Genomic DNA, 18,162 nt, shown 5'->3' with positions numbered 1-18,162 from the left:
CTTGCCCAGTCAGTTTTTTTACGTGCTTTGAGTTGGGTTATAGAAACCCTTACCGCATTTCCTGTGTCTGTCTCCATTCCCTACAACACTGTGACACCATCATAGTTAAACTGTAATTTAAAGGAAATTAAATAATTGAAGTAATGACAACTAATATAAAACTAAAACGTTATTATTTAAATAACTCAAAACCATTTGGTTCTAAACTTAAATGTTTAGATGCAACTGATTGCCTCAACAGAAATGAGTACTACTCACTGTAAACCTCAACAGAGTTTCAGAAGTCTTACAATCCACCTAGCTCATGGATGATTCATTTCAGATGTCCTCAGATACACTGTGCTGTCAGATTAAAATCCTAGCACAGTTGCCAGAAAGCCATGGTTCAATTATTTTTGCAAATTTTCAGGAAAATTCTCGGTGAAATCACCGCTTCAGCTGAGATTCTGGATAACCTGGGAACTTCATCAGAATTTCGCAAAGCTACCCACAAGGCTTTGGTTTGCAAAAAGGAAAACACAACTCCCATTGGAATCCAGGTTAAGTGTTGACAGGAAGATTTTTCTATGTAATTGTTACAATAATTTCAGTAGTTGGTGCAAAATATTTCTTTTACTGCGTGATTGGAATACTTTAGACAAATGTATGTGTTTGATGTTTGTGTAGCTTAGATGAATACATCAGTCAATGTAGATTAAAAAAAACAATTCCAAAATATTACCTTAAGCAGAGCATGCAATTTCTATAAACTTATAAAAACTGATTAAAAGTCAGTAAAACATAAATGTTTTAAGCCATTAGGAACATTTCTCTAACTTTGAGTTACACTTAGTAGAAACATTTGAGTAAGAAATACATTAGGGTTTACAGTGCAGGAGGTTGACCCTGCAGTATGTCATCCATGGGAATAAGAAAAAACATAGAGGAAAGATGACAGAAATCTAAATACGGACATTGGTTTTCACAGAAATTGGGCAAGCACCATTACATCTTCATATGGCATGAAGAAGAGAACATGAGTAACAAACAGTTTGATATGAGTGTGGTGCTGACCTCAGAAGGAGAAATGACTGACTCAACCAACAGGTCAATGAGAGGCTGATAGTACACAGAGGGCAGGATACGGTCCTCCACCAGGCGCACTTTCAGACGCAGTGCTCCCAGCTTACCTCTGTGTAGAAAGGATGAGTGACAGGGAGCAGGGAAAGAAGATAATCTTTATAAACACAAGAAGCACTCTTAAGCAATACTTATAGGAAGGTTTCCCACACTGTGTATATAATGTTACGTTTGGTGAATTATCATGCAGGCTATATGTGTAACAACCACCCGGTAAAGGTATTTTTTACAGGTTCTAGTGATTTGAGGGTGGCAAACCTACAGTATATTACCTTACCATTTCCCCCTGAACAAACACCCCCCAAACCTGTGACCTGTGTGTATGTCACAGGTCTTCAACCCTCTCCTGGGCACCCCTCAGCCATTCCATCTACTAGATGTATCATAGAGCTAGCACACCTGAATCAACTTTTTAACTAATTAACAAGCCCTTACCTGTTGAATTAGGTGAGCTATTTTAGGGCAAAAACAAAACTGTTAGATGTATAGTGCATGTGATCTCTCTATCTAGAAAGATAATGAAACCTAAAGAAAATGGTCAGGTCCCGACTAGAACAAATATTTTGACATATGTAATGTTCACTTAAACCCTATTGACAAATAAAGATAACCTAATGATTATTATTGACATTGGGGTTGTACGTGACTTTTTCCTAAATTATGTCAGTTGTGGAATACAACGTTCTTGTTTTGCACTGTTTTGTACACCTTCAATTTCTTAACATCAAAGTGAAAGAAATGAAAAGTGAAATGCATGTGTATTTTCCTTGTGAAGTTTGTCAACACATACACCCAGACCAACACCGACACTCTACTTACCCAGCATCATCCTCATTGTTTCCCAGAGGCATCAGACGAAACCAACTCTGTAACAGAGGGGTCTTTTGCAAGCAAGAAAAAGGGATTTCCACCTGTGCATGATCACAAAAAAAACATTGTATCATAACATACATTAAACTGAAAGTACACTTCAACACAAACCCATTTCCTAAAAAAGTTGGGACACTGCGTGAAATGTAAATAAAAACAGAATGCAATGGAGTGCAAATCATTAAACCCTATACTCAGTAGAAAATACTACAAAGACAACATATCAAATATTGAAAATTAGACATTCTATTGTTTCTTGAAAAATAAATGCCCATTTTGAATTTGATGCCAGCAACACATTTCAAAAAAGTTGGGACAGTGGCATCTTTACCCCTGTGTTGCATCACCATCTTGTTTGATGTAGGATTGCAGCTGCTCAACAGTTCGAGGTCTTCTTTGTCATATTTTTTGTTTCCTAATGCAATGGGTGACAGGTCTAGACTTCAGGCAGGCCAGTTTAGCACTCTGACTCTTACTACAGAGCCATGCTGTTGTAATACATGCAGAATGTGGTTTGGCATGGTCTTGTTGAAATATGCAAGGCCTTCCTTGAAAAAGACGTCTGGATGGCAGCATATGTGGCTCCAAAACCTGTATATATTGTTCAGCATTAATGGTGCCTTCACAGATGTGCAAGTCACCCATGCCATGTGCACTAATGCACCCCCATATGATCACGGATGCTGGATTTTGAACTGTGTGCTGATAACAAGCTGGATTTGCAAGACCACAGGACAGTTTTCCACTTCGCCTCAGTCCATCTTAAATAAGCTTGGGACCAGAGAAGGTGACCTACAATATGAACAATTCAATTGAAAAACAAACTGAAACCTTCGAGGGGGAAAAATGAAAAATAAAATGCGTGACCACTCAGAAGCTTGTTTTCACTTCTGCTAGTTTCTCTTAAAAAAAAAGCAAGCTGTCTTTAATGTTTCTGAACATCAGTGTTTTCCTGTGGTATTGTGGTGCTGTGCTTCCGGGTTACTTGTTTTTCAACATTATGATATTCTTGTATATTTAGTGGGGAATCCATTTAGGCCACATTCAACAACAAAATTGGTTTCACTGTGATGATACAATTCAAGATGCTTTAGATATTTCTTCTGTGTTCTGGTTTTAATAGGACAACGTGGACATTGATAACATATTACATCATCTCACCAGAAAATACCTTTGTGTAATCAAGTTGGACAACTTCTGCTATTTGTAGGATTGGCGATGATGTGAATGTTATCGAAATTCCAGTTTTCCTACAGTAAGCTGAGCATGATCATCATGGTCCAAGGAGGTATCTGCTATTCATTAGATTGGACAAAAATTTTGGCATATTTCAATTGGGTAATACACCCCAAACAGTTAACATGCCACAATTAATGATCGGCGGAACCATCAAAAATGTATGTGGTGCCCCTAGTTTTAAAAAGAAACAGAAGAATGTTATTTCCCACAATGCTTTGGTTCCCATTAGCAGTAGGTGGGGAGTTGCAGTAGGTGGGAAGCAACCCCAGATATTTTCAGTCAACTGCAGATGTGATGTCATTACCTTTGATCACATGGTTCCTGTCATATAGTTGCAAAGGTCACCCAAGTCGTGCAATTTGTGTCCCCATAATGCAACACATTTCATCTAGAAAATCAGATTCACTTCAACGCTGTGCCCAATGGGTGAACAGAGTGAAGGGGTGTGAACAAATTCATAATCAAGAATAGGAAGCTGAATTGCAGAGACACCAAGTAATCACTGTGTGATGACCTGAATGTTGCTCTTAGAAACACTCTATAAAGTGTAGTGATGGAATGGGACAAAGATAAATCATGTCAGAAATGTTTTCACCTTTAACGTGAACAATTCAATTGAAAAACAAACAGAAATCTTTGAGGGGGAATAATTTAAAATTAAAAACTCACAATAACCTGGTTGTATAAGTGTGCAATTTCAAATACATGATGTAAAACACTTAACTTTTGCTTTTACATGGCTTTTACATTTTATTAAAAAAAATAACTATTGTATGGCATGAAATTATAGCAAAGATATCAACTACGGCAGAACATGTAAAATGACTTGATTGAGGGGATTCCACATACATATACCTTTGAAGAAACATTTGAAATATTGGTAAACATTTTCTAACACCCATGATTTCAACAATCCTTGAAGAACACTTTCTTCAAAAAAGGGGTTTTCTGTAGCAAATGGTTCTGGGAAGAACCTCAACACTTCATGAAGAATCCTTTTGGAACACTTATTTCTAAGAGTGTATCTATATAATATAATTAAGTACAATGCAAAGTTTAGGACCATAACATCTTCACCTTTCCCAGGAAGTCATTCCTGCCGACCATGTCCCAGTCCCAAACCTCCACTGTGATAATGCCTCCCGCAGTCAGCTCATTTGTTTCTAGCTCCAACTCCACGGTCTCACCCCAGTGTGGGTAACGGGTCTTCTTAATGATCTGACACACACAAAAACACAAGAAAAAAACCATGATGACCTATGTAACATACTCAAACAATATTTTCTGCACTAAGGTAAAACAAGACATGGTATACGGTTAACATCCCTTCTCACCGAAGTCTCAGCACTGTGGTTATTGAAGAGGATCCTGGCAAAGGGGTCAGAGGTTCCAGTGATGTCTCGTGGAGCCAGGTCTCTGAGAGGGTAAGAAACAAAAACACAAATTCAATGAGTAGGATGATACGCAGAGAGAGTATAATTCCTCTACGTTTGAATTTAGTCTGCAGATGAAAGAACTTTTAGGACTTGTGTAGCGTACCTTTATAGTCAGGCAGCAGATGTAATTAGTAGGTTTAGTGACTTCGTAGGCACCACAAGTTAGTAGGCTTAGTGAATTAGTAAGTGTTGTGAGACAGTAGGTGTAGTGAATTAGTAGCCTTGGTAAGTTGGTAGATGAAGTGAGATAGTAGGTGTAGTGAATAGGTTTGATGACTTTGTAGGCTTAACAAGTTAGTAGCCTTTGTGAATTAATAGGTGTAATGAGGTATATGATGTAGTCAGTAAAGGTGTAGGACGTTAGCAGGTTAAATAGAGTTAGTGGGATAATTACTGAACTGGATTCATGAGCAGGAGGCATGCTGCTGAGTGACAGTGATGGAGCGTGAGGTTTGACGTCTTCACAGAGGTCCACTATCCTTAGACTCTGTCAGAGACCCAGTGACCTTTCAGAAAGAAGCTCTGCATAGGAACCGAGTTTTCATGTTCAAACTTGTCTCTTCCTTCTCCCAGTGCTCTGACTGCACTAAAACAACACGAAGTAATACAAATGGCTCCCCGGAGGAAAACCTTGTGAGGTGCATTCCCACACAACTCACAGAGAGCACAAACCCCAATGTCATTTTCACATCCTTAACAACGCATTGCTGTCTATAGGAGACAAAGGCCAAGTAGTGGAAGACATTCCCAATTCTGCCATTTGACACAATGTTTTGCATTGCAGTGTTCTGCTTCCAAGAGAGATAACTAAGTTGTTTTGGTCTAAACTCTCTGGACACTGTGCTCATTTGTCTTGGATGTGGATCGGCAGACTTTGGTGTATAAGTATTGTCAATGATTTCTGGAACATAAAAATATTGAAAACTGAAATGTAAAACTGAAAACTGTCTTGAGCATGTTGCAACTGATTTTTTAAGCCCTGCAGAAACTGCGATGCTTGGACAGCTGCCACGCTCAGCCTCTTCCATACTGTCACTGAAGCCCTCTCTCTGCCTGACTGCCTCTTACTTAATGGCTTCCTCTGTAGCACACTCCCGCTAAATGAGCTTATCGTTCTCAACACCTACTTTCTGTGATGCCCTGGTTTTGGTGCCTGCTGGTACTTCAAAAGAACACTTTAAAACACAATCTCCTCTACGACTTGTTTGTACTTACAATAAAGGGGAGGGCAATACCATATTGTTTGCGGAAACAGTGCTGATAGTGAATTCAAGCTCAAAGCATTGATTACAACTGCCGATCTGTTGAAACGGCTTGAGATTATTTTTGAAAGATTATATTGAGTTTACCTGGCCTCTTTGAAATGGCAGCGCAGTCCGATCTTCTGGGCATCTCTGAGAAGCTCCAAACTTAGGTGGATCTCTCCCTGCACCTCCTCATCCGGGTCCACCCGGGTCAGATTCAGCCAGTTATCCAGCCCTGGGCACCGGGGACATGACAACACATGTGGCACTTCATGATGCCCAGGGGTGATATGGTACAGTCAGCACCGTTCTACAGTAATGTCTAGCATCTTGGGTTGGGTTGGTGCACCGGTTCTGTTTTTGTGAAACCTCTGTAAATCCAAAAACACATTCTCACCCTGGATAAAGATTCAATATGCAAAATGAAAAGACAAGAAGATTACTGTGTGTGTGTGTGTGTGTGTGTGTGTGTGTGTGTGTGTGTGTGTGTGTGTGTGTGTGAGTGTGTGTGTATAATATGGAGATTGGGGCTGACATTTCAGTTTGAAATAGAAGAAGGGAGGGCAGTGACAAAAGAGGAGAGAATTTCAAAGATCCTGTGAAGGAGTTGACTCAGTGTCAACATGTTGCAGTGAATCACAGGACTAAATGCATAATGTTGCTTAGAGACCTACACTGGTATCAGACACATACAGATAAACTTTTTATGTATTAATAAAACACAAACTCTGGTTGTGTACACCAAGTGGCCGTGTTTATGGCTAAGCACTGCAAGGACATATTACTATAAATTGGAACGTATTTCCATGTTCAAGACAACTATAGGAGAGCCAGGTGTGCCTTGTTAGAGGGAGGCACAGAGACAGAAAAGCTTTTGGCCACGTCTCACAGACTATAGTGAGGTTTTAGACAAAAGGACAGCTGCATTGTACAATGAATGATCATGGACTCGATGAAAACCCTGATTCAAGCAGCAATCCCGGTTATGTAACCAATGACAGGCCATTCCCTCTCTATGTTAACGTTGTCCAATGAGAAGGAAGCTGTCTGACCCAGTGGGACAAGTGTGTGAGCAAATGATCGAGCCCAACATTCAGAAAACAGATCTGTAAATTAGCCAATGGCTGTATGAGAATACACTGGTAAAACTTTCCCAGCGACATGGCCTAAAAAAGGCCCAGCTCCTCTATCACAGTGACAACCAGGGCAGAACCTTACTTAAAGTCATGGGAATATCCCTTTGCTGGTGACCATTTGCCCTCTTACCTTGACCTCTAGTACATCCTCACGGGCACATACTGATACGATACTGATTCTTGAAGACAGAAAACATTTAAAAGGGTTTCTGTTCTAGTTTTTTCCCATCGTGTAGGTGTCTCTTAGAAACAGTAATGTGATATACAGGGGATCGACTATACCTTTATTCTGGGACCCGATGGCGTCTTTGCTTAGAGTTATCTTTCCAATAACGTCATCATGGCTAGGAATGAAAAATAATTAGAACACATTAAATGGGCAATCCCCAGTTAAAACAGTGACAAATCATTATGTTCAGTAACTGAGAGATGGGGCTGCAGAAATTAAACCACTCTCAAAATGATTATGGAATATGCATGCATAGACTGACCATCCTTAATATCAAAAGTATACGTTTAACCATCATTTGAGGCTGTACAGCATTTGTTTATGACAAACATATATTATATTTTGAGTTACAACACTTAAACTAAACTATAAGCAATCTTCACCAATAATCAACAGGTATGTCATGATATATAGTCCAAAAAGCTAGCATCTGCAGGAGCCCATTTAATAACACAATACAATTACTAAAATAATTGTCATTCTGAGGTCTTTACAAGAGGCATTTCTCTAAAGAACATCCTATTAAGTTCCCTTACATAACAGCCAACACATGTATGAATATTCTGATGGGGTTGTTGATGACTAAAGGATAGAGAATATTAAGGTTGTGTGTCAGTTCTCAATCTGTGGTACCATCTGAGTGTTGATCTTTGTTTATTCAAAGCATGCAGATTTTCAAAAACACACATCCATGGTTCTTCTTCACCAAGTCAGTCTGAGTACAACACTCTAAATCACAGCCTCAGCCGAACAAGCCCTCAATCATGAACATCTCGTAAATTGCACAACATGAGGACTTTTTATCACCTGTGTATACACCATTATCAATGATTGTATTGACACAACAAACATTTTGTGAATTTTTGCAGATAGCTGTTAAAGACACCCTTACCCAATGGTGTCCTCGTCCATGACATAGAAAGAGATTGAGTGGAATCCCATTGGGAGGTGGAGTGTGTATTCTTCTCCCCAGAAAGGGTTGAGATTCTTCCACACTGTGGCTGTCCTACAACAGAAAGTTGACATTTTGACAGTAACCTCGGAAAGTACTGTGTATGGTTTTAGACAAATCCCTTAGTGGTTTCTATCATTGTTTTGAATTTAAGAATAAAATATGACACAATTCACAGTTATGCAGGAAATTTAATTGGGGCTGTATGCAGCTAAGCAGATAGGTAGAAAAAACTATCTTCCAAATTACTTTTCAGCCTATTACCCTTTTTGCTACCTTCTTCTACTTGTCTTTATCCTCAATCACTCCAAATTTCCTCTAACCCCAGGAATTTCATTGCCATCTTCTCTTCACTTATTTGATTTAATTAAATGAATCCTACCCAATCCTAACCTATTGAAAAGAGGGTTGATGATATCCAACATATTACCCCTCAACATAAAAAAAACAGGCCGCAATTCTGTCTGTCCTTCCTTTCCAAAACTTTTCAGCATGCTATCTCTGACTTACTCTCCTGACATCTCTTTCAGTATTTGCCCTCCCCCTTCCTTCTAACACCAAAAAAGCAACACATATTTCTGTGTGCCTGACCAACATTTCAGCTTGGATGTCAGCCCACCACCTCAAGCTCTTTGACAACACAGAGCTGTTCTTCCTCCAGGGAAGGCTTGTTCACTCTAAAAGATGTCCATCACAGTTGACAACTCCATGGTGTCTCCCTTCCCAAAGTGCAAAAAAACCTTGGCTTTGTCCTAGGTTCAAGCTCCTAAGAGGTAATGATCTAGAACAGGGGTACTCAGCTCTTACCCTACGAGGTCCAGAGTCTGCTGGTTTTTTTGTACCTCATGGTTAAGTGCACCTACCTGGTGAACCAGGTCTAAATAAGTCTGTAATTAGAGGGTTGCAATGAAAACAAGAAACCAAAAAACCAGGCAAGCCGAGTTCAGTTAAACTGATTCATGTTTCTTACTAAGTTTCAATCAATCAATAACATTTATTTATAAAGTCCTTTTTACAACAAGTTGTCACAAAGTGCTTTACAGAGTTGTCACAAAGTGCTTTACAGAGACACCCGGCCTTAAACCCCAAGGAGCAAACAACAGTAGTGTTGAATTTCAGTGGCTAGGAAAAACTCCCTAAGAAGGTCGAATTTTAGGAAGAAACCTAGAGAGGACCCAGGCTCAGAGGGGTGACCAGTCCTCTTCTGGCTGTGCCGGGTGAGATATTAAGAGTCCAATTGGAATAATAAATACATTTCTCTGGGCTAAATCCAGAGTCTATTTGATTTTAGACTAGGTCAGAAGTATGACCAGGTGGACAAGGACAGGGACAGCAACGGGCCCTCCAAACCAGGTAATCCGCAGGTGTGGACCAGGACCTCATCTCCTCCTAAAATTTTAAGTTGGAGGAGACTGAGAAAAGTTAGTAGTACATCCCTCATATCCCCCAGCACAATAATATAGCAGTGTAACACCTTGGAACTGAGACGGGGGGGTCCGGTGACACTGTGGCCCTACCCGGGGGAGGCCACGGACAGGGCCCAACAGGCAGGAAATCAATTCACCCACATTGCCAGGCATCAACCAAAGGGACACCCACCAACCTCAACCCCCCAAGTTTAACTCCACCACAAATAGCGTCTAAGTATGGCATTTGTCACTGGCCGTTTTAACAGCGTATTAGCCAGTAATACTTTTTCTTAATATCAATATATCAATATCAATAAAGGTGATGGTAACTAACTTCTTCATCAAGTGAAAAGACGAGAGAAATAGTCGTAATACTGTATAACTGTAAAGTTTTATTGTAGCCCACAAATAATTAAAAAAATGTCATTGGCTATCGATAGTTTCGAACCCAGTTCTTCCGTGTAAGAGGAACTGTCTTTAACCACAACACCACAGCACTACATGTTTCAGCAGTTGCTAGACTCAATTGAGGATTGTGTTAAACTAACTAAGCGAAGCATTCGTCTATACAGAATAATTCATAATACATACTTCGCTTCGCCTGCGGGACCTATAGTTTACAGGTCCGCTTCTCTAACCACTACGCTATTTAACAAGGGGTAGTCAGTCAGTCAGTCAGTCATCCACCCACTCACTCGGTAAGAGACATTCGCTCTTGGCCGGCTCTGTTTCGCGGTCTGGCAGAATTGGAGTGGACATGGCTTCAAGGTTCAGAGTTGACTGTGAGGCTCTAGAACATTTGTATGGCTCCTTGCTTGTGTCATCAACCTCTACAACTTATCCAGAAAAGAAAACACACTGCTCTGCAGGCCTTTGATGGCCAAGCATATATATGTAATAATATTGTAACATTCTGGTGAATTAATTGCAGTATTTGTGAGGATGAAACGGTGTTCATACACTTTTCAAAGAGCCAGGCAGCCCAGTGATATTACATTGTGTATATCAGACCATGCTTTCATTCCAATCCTAAAAATTCTACTGGGCCCAGTTGTTCAGTAGCAATCGGATCGGATTTCAGCAATCGGATTGGATCAAATTTTGAAAATGTATCACATAATCCAGTCTTGGTTTTGTTCTGGATTGTTCAAGTGTTGTTCAAAACTTTTTTGGGGGATTGGGATACTTTTGTTCCCATAAATCTGTATTATCCTGATCCCAGCACACGAGTGGATTCAGGGTGGATTTCAGGAACAAAATGTAATAAAACATTTAAATTGGTCAAATAATACAACTTTAACATCTTGCACCTGATTTGTTTAACTGTTACAATGATAACGTAGTAGTCTAGTAGACATTAGGCTACCTGTTAAGTTTTTCAGTAAGGTAAAAAAATCCCCATAAAAGAATCCCACAAACAGCTCTCAATATATAAACTTTTTCTTTTAAGTGTAATTTATCATTATATACTTATTACAATGACAATAATATCAGAGATGAACCAGTCATTGAGGTAGAAGATGGATCTTCACTGGTAGAGCCAGTAGTTATTCCCATAGGAGCTCAGAAAAGAGGTTGCCAAACAAAGATGATGAAAACTATAAATCACTGTTTAAATGAGCAGTGGCGTTTTTATATGTAAATAATTGGTGGGGCACAAACCATTTCAAAATATAGGATACATACCAGTAAAGCTACATACATCCCTCTTGCTACTGATGTGTTTATTTAAAACATCAACAAACAGCGTGGCTCCACTAAACACTTTTAAAGCCAGAGCGACTTGCTTCTACCAGGTGTTGTAGTACACATACTGGAGAGAGACCTTCTTGTGTAATTGTTCTCCTTCTCTCTCACACACATGTAAAATTACTACTGTCACATTTACAAACCTAAATTAGGAATGCAACCAAGCTCAGAACCAATGTGCCTACAGGGCCATACGCGAACAGCAATGAGCTCAACAAAACTGAAGGCCACAATGAAGCGGAAAGACAACTTTTTTACAGATCCATTCTATGACAACAACCTTAATAGATAAGCATGGACACACTGACACTCGTCACCATCTATATCAATTGATCCAGCACAAAAATATCACCAATGCACGGACCAGCACCACAAATATGCTTTCCATCACCAAGGCTGAGGGCTCATTTGAAGAGAAAGGTGGCACGGCGGTTTTTCCTCTGGGTTCTTCCTCTGGGTGGTTCTTCCTCTTTTTAGATGACTTTGGGAATGAAGTCATGTAGCTGCTGAATCAGCTGGTTTTCGATGGACAACATGGCCAATGCATGGAGTCGCGGCTGTCCCATGGTATTGCAAGTGAAGGTATTTACCCTCTTCAAGGTGGAAAAGTTCCTCTATGACTCGGATGTCATCAAGGTGTTGTTATGATCATTTTCAGCAGAGTGACGGTCTCAGCAAAAGCCTCCTCTAGGTTGTTGTCATGGATGGATCTTAACAGAGACAGGGCCGTCTTACCAGTGTGAAGCTCAGTGTGGCTGTACAGAGTGGTCAGCTCAACCTTTCCTCATTTCCTAGAGGCCATAGTTTCACCGCACAGTCAAGGTCAGATGCAGGGAATGACAGGACAAATTGTGGGAAGAGCAAGCTGTCAACCAGCTTGGCAGCGATCAGGTGGTCACTTAGTGAAAACCTCTGCTCCACCTGGGAGATGACTGTGTCGCATGCCTCCTTCATCACCGGCGCTGTATTGGTTAAACGTCGGCCTGGCTCGTCTGTTCCATCATGAACGGTGGCAGCCCATTCATCAGTTTGCTTCCGCATATTCTGGAAATTCTCCTTGACACGGGTGAGTGCACTGCTAATCCCAGATGCATTGATGCTCCATTTTTGCAGAGTGTTGTATAAAACATCAACTTCTGGCATAAGGAAGAAAAAAAAGCAGGTGGTCTTGGAATGTGCCTATGTGTTGCTTTGTCTTGCCTCAGCAAGTGCCGCAACACGTTTTGGAGCGCCAGAGAAAAAGGTGGCAAAAAAAAAACACCTTCAGGATGCTCATCCTTGCTGAACAAAGTTGCTGCAAGGTCTGGTTCAGCTGGTGAGCATAGCAGTGAACAAACTGGGCATGTGGGTACGTCTCTTTCATTAGCGTCTGTACCCCTCAGACGTTTCCAATCATTACAGCCACACCATCATAAGTCTGAGCGATCAGCTTTTCTACCAGCACACCCTTGATGCTATTAGAGAAGCCGAGTCCAGTTTTATCTTTGACATCCACAAACTCCAAAAACCTCTCTGTAGCTGTATTGTCGGGCAACATGTATCGCTAAACATTTGTTATTTACAGGTGATATTAGTTGTCTCATCTGCCTGTATGACAACAAATTATGTCTCGTCCACTTGCTTGGCTATCTCCTCCCTGTACACTTCATACATACAGTATAAGAGTTTGTTTTGTACAGTGCTAGATGTCCCTTTAAAGATGGGCTGACCGTCATAGTGCCTCTGAAGTCTCGAATTGCCCTCGAAAATGCATCTGAATATTCCAGGATTCAGGGAGTCCACCGACTCGTCATGCCACCGCAGTGCGGTTTCACATTGTCCACAAAGTTTAATACATGTTATGATCTGACAGAGAACGTACATGTTTTCCTCCACCTGTTTGTTATGCTGCTCAATGGAGCGCCTGTATGCACTGTCAACTTGGGCTGTGACATTTACCCTTCCAAGTAAGCCCAATTTCACAGCATTGTCCAGATGACTCCCGCTGCTCTCATGTTTTGCAATCCTCTCAGAAAGATGTTTCAAATCTTTGTAACCCAGTCCTTGACCAAGTACCATCTCCACCAAATAGCAGACATGGAAAACAGAAGAGTGACTTCTTTTGTATGCTAACCATTAGCCACTTTTTCTTAAAAAAACACTCCACATTAAACCCGCGGTTACTTTCACCAGCAGTTTGATTGATGACAATATCCCGTGGCTGATGGGCACCAAGCTTTACTTCAAGTTTCTCCTCCAAATAAAGGGTTTCAAACTGGTGCTTGAGTACGAAATCCACTTTATTCATTTTCTCAAGTTATCTGGTGTTTGTGAAGCTAACAAGCTAGCTAAGTCAACCTACCCTCCTCACTCTTCTTGCCGACTAATGTGGGCACCAGACAGACAGACAGCCAATCAGGTCTATAATATATGAAATGACGCTGTAGTGGGGCTACCGGATGTCAGCCCCACTTGGCATCAAATTCGTGTGATCTACATTGATCACACTAACATTCTGAGCATGCGTATTAATATTTTCACACGTAAAATGTACATTGTATTGTGAGAGAGGGGCTAGCCCCACATTCACGCTTTGCCTATGGCCTACTACTGTGAACTTGAATCGACAGAACAGTCTGAAGCAGCAAAGCAGGGACCAATGAACATGAAATCAAATCCTAACATAAATGATATGAAATATAGGAAGATGCTATATTCATAGATAATAAATTATAGGAAGTCATCTTCAAGAAATAAAAATAACATAATTTTGTTGCAGTTCTTTCTTTTGACAAAAGGTGGGGCTGTGCCCGACCTACCCCTAAAGACCAGTCGCCCCTGTAAATGAGAAACCGAAAAAGCAGAAGTACAGATTCATCTGGCAAAGGAACAAATCACTTTTACCCAAAAACAGCAAACCAAAGCCAGACTTTATATCCACCTCCTAAATGTGGGGCTTCAAATGGCTGGTCTCTCTACAAATTAAGAACTCTGAAAGAACTCTGAATGTCTGAATGACATTTAGCCTTTTTATCATTTAATACACATTCAAAATATCCCCAAAAATGTTTTTAGAAATGTATATATGCTTGGTATTATTTCTTTGTTGGTGGTTCGATGAGAGGTCTGACTGTTTAAAAGAAACAGAAAATGGAAGGGGATGTTCGTATTATTTTATTGTACTGTTTTCTGTCACTTATATACAAGTTAAAAAACTCAAAGCGACCCAACGCTGGCTATTCTTCCTGTTATTCTTTATAAGGGTGCTCCAATCCAATGTTGCTTTGAAAAACCGGCACGAAAGTAAGATGGATTACCTGATCCTGGATCCAAATACAGATCATTCCGATCGAGATTAAACTTTTTAAACAACTGGGCCCTGTATATGACTCAGCTTGCACTACACTCATGGAAAGTGACACAATGTGTTTAGTTTACATTGCCTGCTAACATGAATTTGCTAAATATGTTGGTTTAAAAACATTTTACTTTTGTGTATTGGTTTTCAAAACGGCATAATTGTTTATGGTTAAACAATTTACATTTGTGCAATGCAGTGCTTTGTTCGCTAATGCACTTTTTCTTAAACCATCAACCAATTTGGCAAAGTTGATGTGGGTTGTGATTTCATGACTATTTAACAGGCATTGCATGGTTTATAAACAAAGCAGAATACGCTAGATGACCTACAAATAAAAATCTTCAGAAGACAGTATTGCATAATAACGTAGACTACTGGCCTACTGTTTAGGCAAACATTCTCAATCATCCTTTTCATTATGACGTGAAATTGAAAACTGTTTGTCTCAACATCAAGTTGTGAAGTGACATCTGCATCATATCCTCAGAGCTATTGGCTGGATGGAAGGTCCCTTGATTGAAATGAAACGCTGCTTTTCTAGACCCCATTAGGCCACAGCAGGGTCAAAACAACAAGGTGTCCATAACGTACTGGGCCCCGGCTCACAGTCAATGAGTCAGTGAGCTGCAAACGAGCCAGCCATAGATTGATGCAGTGGATCTCTGCAGTCTGTCTACCCTCCAGCTCCTCTCATTATGGGAGAGGAAACAACACAAGACAAAACAAATGCATGCAATGAACAGCTGAAACACATCAGTTGGTCAGGAAGTAGAATGGTCAGTGATGAATGAGGATGGGACGCAGCAAGACTCTGGCAGCAATAACACCTGCTACAAACAATGACAGACTAATTTTCATTTGGGGTCATAAAATGATCTAAAAGTACAATTGCATTCCAATAGTGTTCAACTAGTGTTTAGAGTGAACTTTGGTCTTTAATTTGTTACAGCAACCAAAAAGATTCAGAGATTTCCATAGCTTACTCGGCCTGTTCTATTTCTTAACTTTTTTAAATTTTCGTGACTCTTTCTAACTTTGTTAACATCATTTCTTAATTTCTTATAGTCTATAAAAATGGAAACTTGCCTGGATTTCCGGAATTCCAGAAAGCAATATATTCAATCTCTTAATTTCTTTTAAAACGTATGGTTATTTTCTTTGCTTAACAAAAAATAATATTAAAATTCCTTTTACAGCATCTAAAAAGAACAATTTAAACCACATTTCAATACACTACAATGTGCTGCACTGTAGTCTATGACTGAATATTATTATTTTTTAAATCAGCAAAATAAGGGAAATTTAGAAAGATCATAAAGGATCTGCCCATCCTCATAAATGTAATAACAATACCCAAGAACAGTACAATTAGTCAGGTATAGTCCAGGCTAATCATATTTCCTCATTCTTATTGTAAACTATCGGTGTAGTTCAGAGGTACATGATGCAGACATTACATTTGAGTTATTTCAGATGTATGCCAAACATAAAACCTTGATTGCAAAGTTTGACTAACCATACAACTCAATGACTCAATGCACACTCCCTTTCCACAGAACAATTTCCGCACACATTTTTGTGACAGACAGAAAGGTAACATGTTGGTGAAATGTCCTTCAGTTTTACTATGGGATGGCGTTTTCAAAACTATATACATATTGGTTTAAAAATAACATCAAAAACATTTTGTGGAAAGAATGTGATGTGAGCTACGAAAAAAAATATAAACTTATGTTTGAACTACAGTAAGTGAAATGAATAATATCATAGGTTCCTGATGTGTACTACACAGAAATGCATAATTATGGATATAAATGTCATTCCCTGATGTTTGGTGTGCAGCACAGTGGAGCTCAATAATGCAGTATGGTACAGTACAGAAAAGCCTGGTAGAGTTAACTTTGCTGTACATTACATCACAGAAATTCAAAAGAATAAAGTACAGAAGGATGGAGTACATTATAGTGAGTATAGCACAGAAGAACCGTATGAAATACAATACAATAAACAGAAGAATAAAGTGCAGTACAATATGTTAAACTTTATTGTGCTCTACTGTACAGTGTTGTTCTGTTCTTTACTGTGACGTTTCCTAATCTACTGTATCGTACACTACTCACTATAAGTCCAAACGTACATCTGTGAAGTCCATCTGTGGACATTTTAAACAAAACGTTTTAAACAAAACTTGTTTAAAATGTTTAATTAGACAAACAGTGAGGTAACATTACAAAGCCTGTATGGAGACTACAAGAACCCAGGTCGCAAAGATTAAGAAGTGTCAGGTAATGAACCAGCATTTCATTAAGAGGAGAGGACACAATCCCTAGACGAAAACAAACTTCATGTATAGGACATTTATGTACAGAATACTGTTGTTTGAACAAGAACACTGTCAAACCCAAGAGCAATGCACTGCATGAACCTTTGTCCCCCCCTCTCATCAGCCTTGCAAGTCTCTACCTGGAGCTGGGAATGGGAATGGGAATGGGAGCTGGCTGCAATAATTTATGCCACCTCTCCATGGTTACCTGCTGGTGTCTAAGGCCAGCCCTGGATCAGGTTCTCATGTGCTTAGGGGTTTCAAGCTGAGAATACCAAAGCCCTGATCCGTGATCACACACATAGACTACTGGACCACACCCCTGTGGATTGGAATAGTCCATAATATATTTATACATTTGTCTCTTTATACATATCCAGCCATACAATAGTCAGTTCTGTTCAAACTAAGACTAGCGATTTTAGATTTCTATGAAAACCTACAATACTTGCAATATGAGTGAAACAGTTTCCGTTCCAAATAATGGTAAACAGTGTTAAAAAGATGCTTTTTTTGTGTAGGAAAGGTGTGGGCACACCCTGACAACAAAAGGGTGACAGTGCACACCAGTTGTGAATAGACCTCTGATTGGCCTGCTCATTTTCCTTTAGACCTCTGATTGGCCAGTTCATTATCAGTACATTATAATGGATAAACCATCTGTGTCTTTAAGTTTTAAAAATATATGCTTTGATCACTAATATGATAAATGGCAAACATTGAAAGTGAGGTTTTCAACAGTGGCGTTATATTACAGTCAGAATTTGTTCATTGAAAGTTATAGAGAATTGGAACCTGAATATCGGTTCACTTGCTGAATCGGCTGGAATTAACATGAAGTTGACCTAATCCTGATTTACTGTGGTTCCCTAACATGCATACAAGTTAATGGCAGCCACTTGCTATTAAATTATACAGGTTAGTCCATTTATCAATAACATTTCTAATCATAGTAAAATTAAAGGAAACAATAAGGCATAGAGGATATATTCTGAACTCACCTGGCTACAACTTCATTGTCAACTTTTACAATGCAGTAAGGGTCACTAGTCCCAGAGCTTGAGAAACAGGAGAAAAACATGTTCAAAATAAAATGAAGGTTGCAGGACAAATCTA

The 18,162-nt window shown here is 39.7% G+C and overlaps 1 protein-coding gene across 3 annotated transcripts in view; it reads right to left on the bottom strand.

The window, feature by feature from the left end:
• Positions 1-18,162, bottom strand: part of LOC105024840 (rasGAP-activating-like protein 1) — a 37,757-nt gene that overhangs the window by 19,108 nt on the left and 487 nt on the right. For all 3 annotated transcript variants that reach the window (XM_020052203.2, XM_034296234.1, XM_020052202.2), the window contains exons 2-9: positions 18,048-18,104; positions 8,166-8,279; positions 7,327-7,388; positions 6,014-6,143; positions 4,563-4,644; positions 4,306-4,446; positions 1,939-2,030; positions 1,054-1,171 (exon numbers count right to left, since the gene is read on the bottom strand). In XM_020052203.2, coding sequence (XP_019907762.2) covers positions 1,054-1,171; positions 1,939-2,030; positions 4,306-4,446; positions 4,563-4,644; positions 6,014-6,143; positions 7,327-7,388; positions 8,166-8,279; positions 18,048-18,104 — 796 coding nt within the window. The remainder of the gene's footprint in view (positions 1-1,053; positions 1,172-1,938; positions 2,031-4,305; positions 4,447-4,562; positions 4,645-6,013; positions 6,144-7,326; positions 7,389-8,165; positions 8,280-18,047; positions 18,105-18,162) is intronic.

Source organism: Esox lucius, chromosome 13 (genome assembly GCF_011004845.1).
Source record: "Esox lucius isolate fEsoLuc1 chromosome 13, fEsoLuc1.pri, whole genome shotgun sequence".
In the NCBI taxonomy this organism is placed as follows: Eukaryota; Metazoa; Chordata; class Actinopteri; order Esociformes; family Esocidae; genus Esox; species Esox lucius.
This window is presented reverse-complemented; position numbering and strand designations above follow the sequence as displayed.